The sequence below is a fragment of the Eimeria tenella genome, genomic scaffold (genome assembly GCF_000499545.2).
Source record: "Eimeria tenella Houghton genomic scaffold, Eth_scaff3553, whole genome shotgun sequence".
Lineage (NCBI taxonomy): Eukaryota > Apicomplexa > Conoidasida > Eucoccidiorida > Eimeriidae > Eimeria > Eimeria tenella.
In genome coordinates, this window is record NW_013543253.1 from 1 (window position 1) to 1014 (window position 1014).

The window sequence follows — 1014 nt, forward strand, 5'->3', positions numbered from 1 at the left end:
CTGCTGCTGCTGCTTCCGCTGCTGCTGCTGCTGCTGCTGCTGCTGCTGCTGCTGCTGCTACTGCTGCTGGGCCCGTCAGCATTGGTGGGCCCCTCTGCTGCTTCCTCTTGCTGCTCTTCAAGCTCTTGCGGCTGCTGCCCCTCCCCATGCTGCTGCTGCTGCTGCTGCAGCGACTGAGAAAGTTTCTGCTGCGAAGCGGAATGCCGCATGCCCGTGTCTGGCTTCCTGTCCTGCTGCTGCTGTTGCTGCGGCTGCTGCTGCCGATTAGTCCGCAGCAGCAGCTCCCCTGTCGAGGCCCTCCGCACTCTTGCTGCTCCCACTGTTGCAGCAGCAGCAGCAGCTGCTGCTGCTGCTGCGCCAGGTGCTGCAGCAGCAAGCTGGTGGTCAGGGTCATCCGAGCTGGTTCGTGCTACGCAGCCATCCCCTAGTACTGCAGCGCCACTTTCTGCTTCTGCTGTTGCTGCTGCTGTTGCTGCTGTTGCTCCTGGTGAGGCGGGTGAGAAGGTGTTTTTGCTGCTGCTGTCGCCGCAGTTGAACTGCGAGCTGCTCACCACAAGCTCGTGCTGCTGTTGCTGCTTCTGCTGCTGCTGCACCTCCGCCTCCGCACCTGTCCCGGACTCCGTCTCTGTCGCATTCTCTTGCTGCTGCTGTTGCTGCTGCTGCTCCAGCTGCTGCTGCTCCTGCTGCTCCTGCTGCTGCTGCTCCTGCTGCTGCTGCTGCTGGCCTTCGTGCGCCTGTGCATCTCTGACATCTTGCTGAGGCTTCGCCGCCTCTGTTTCTCCCCCAGCGACGCTGTGTTCTGCTGCGGCTGCTGCTGCTGCTGTTGCTGCTTCTGCTGCTGTTTCTGCTTCTGCTGCTGCTGCTGCTCTTTTGTGCTGCTGCTGCTGCTCTGATGGCCGCCCGCTGTTGCCCTCGCGCAGCGCTCGCGCGCTCTCCCAGGCAATCATCGCGTCTGCCAGCGCAGCTGCAGGGGCAGTCTGCTGCTGCTGCTGCTGCTGCTGCTGCCGTGCTGCA

General features: G+C 63.4%; 1 protein-coding gene across 1 annotated transcript; it reads right to left on the minus strand.

The window, feature by feature from the left end:
• Positions 1-61: 61 nt before the first annotated feature.
• ETH_00037735 (uncharacterized protein) lies at positions 62-947 on the minus strand (the record flags this gene model as incomplete). Its single annotated transcript, XM_013376507.1, has 1 exon — positions 62-947. A coding segment is annotated over one exon (886 nt), but the record flags the coding sequence as incomplete, so codon positions are not given.
• Between the last annotated feature and the right edge of the window lie 67 nt (positions 948-1014).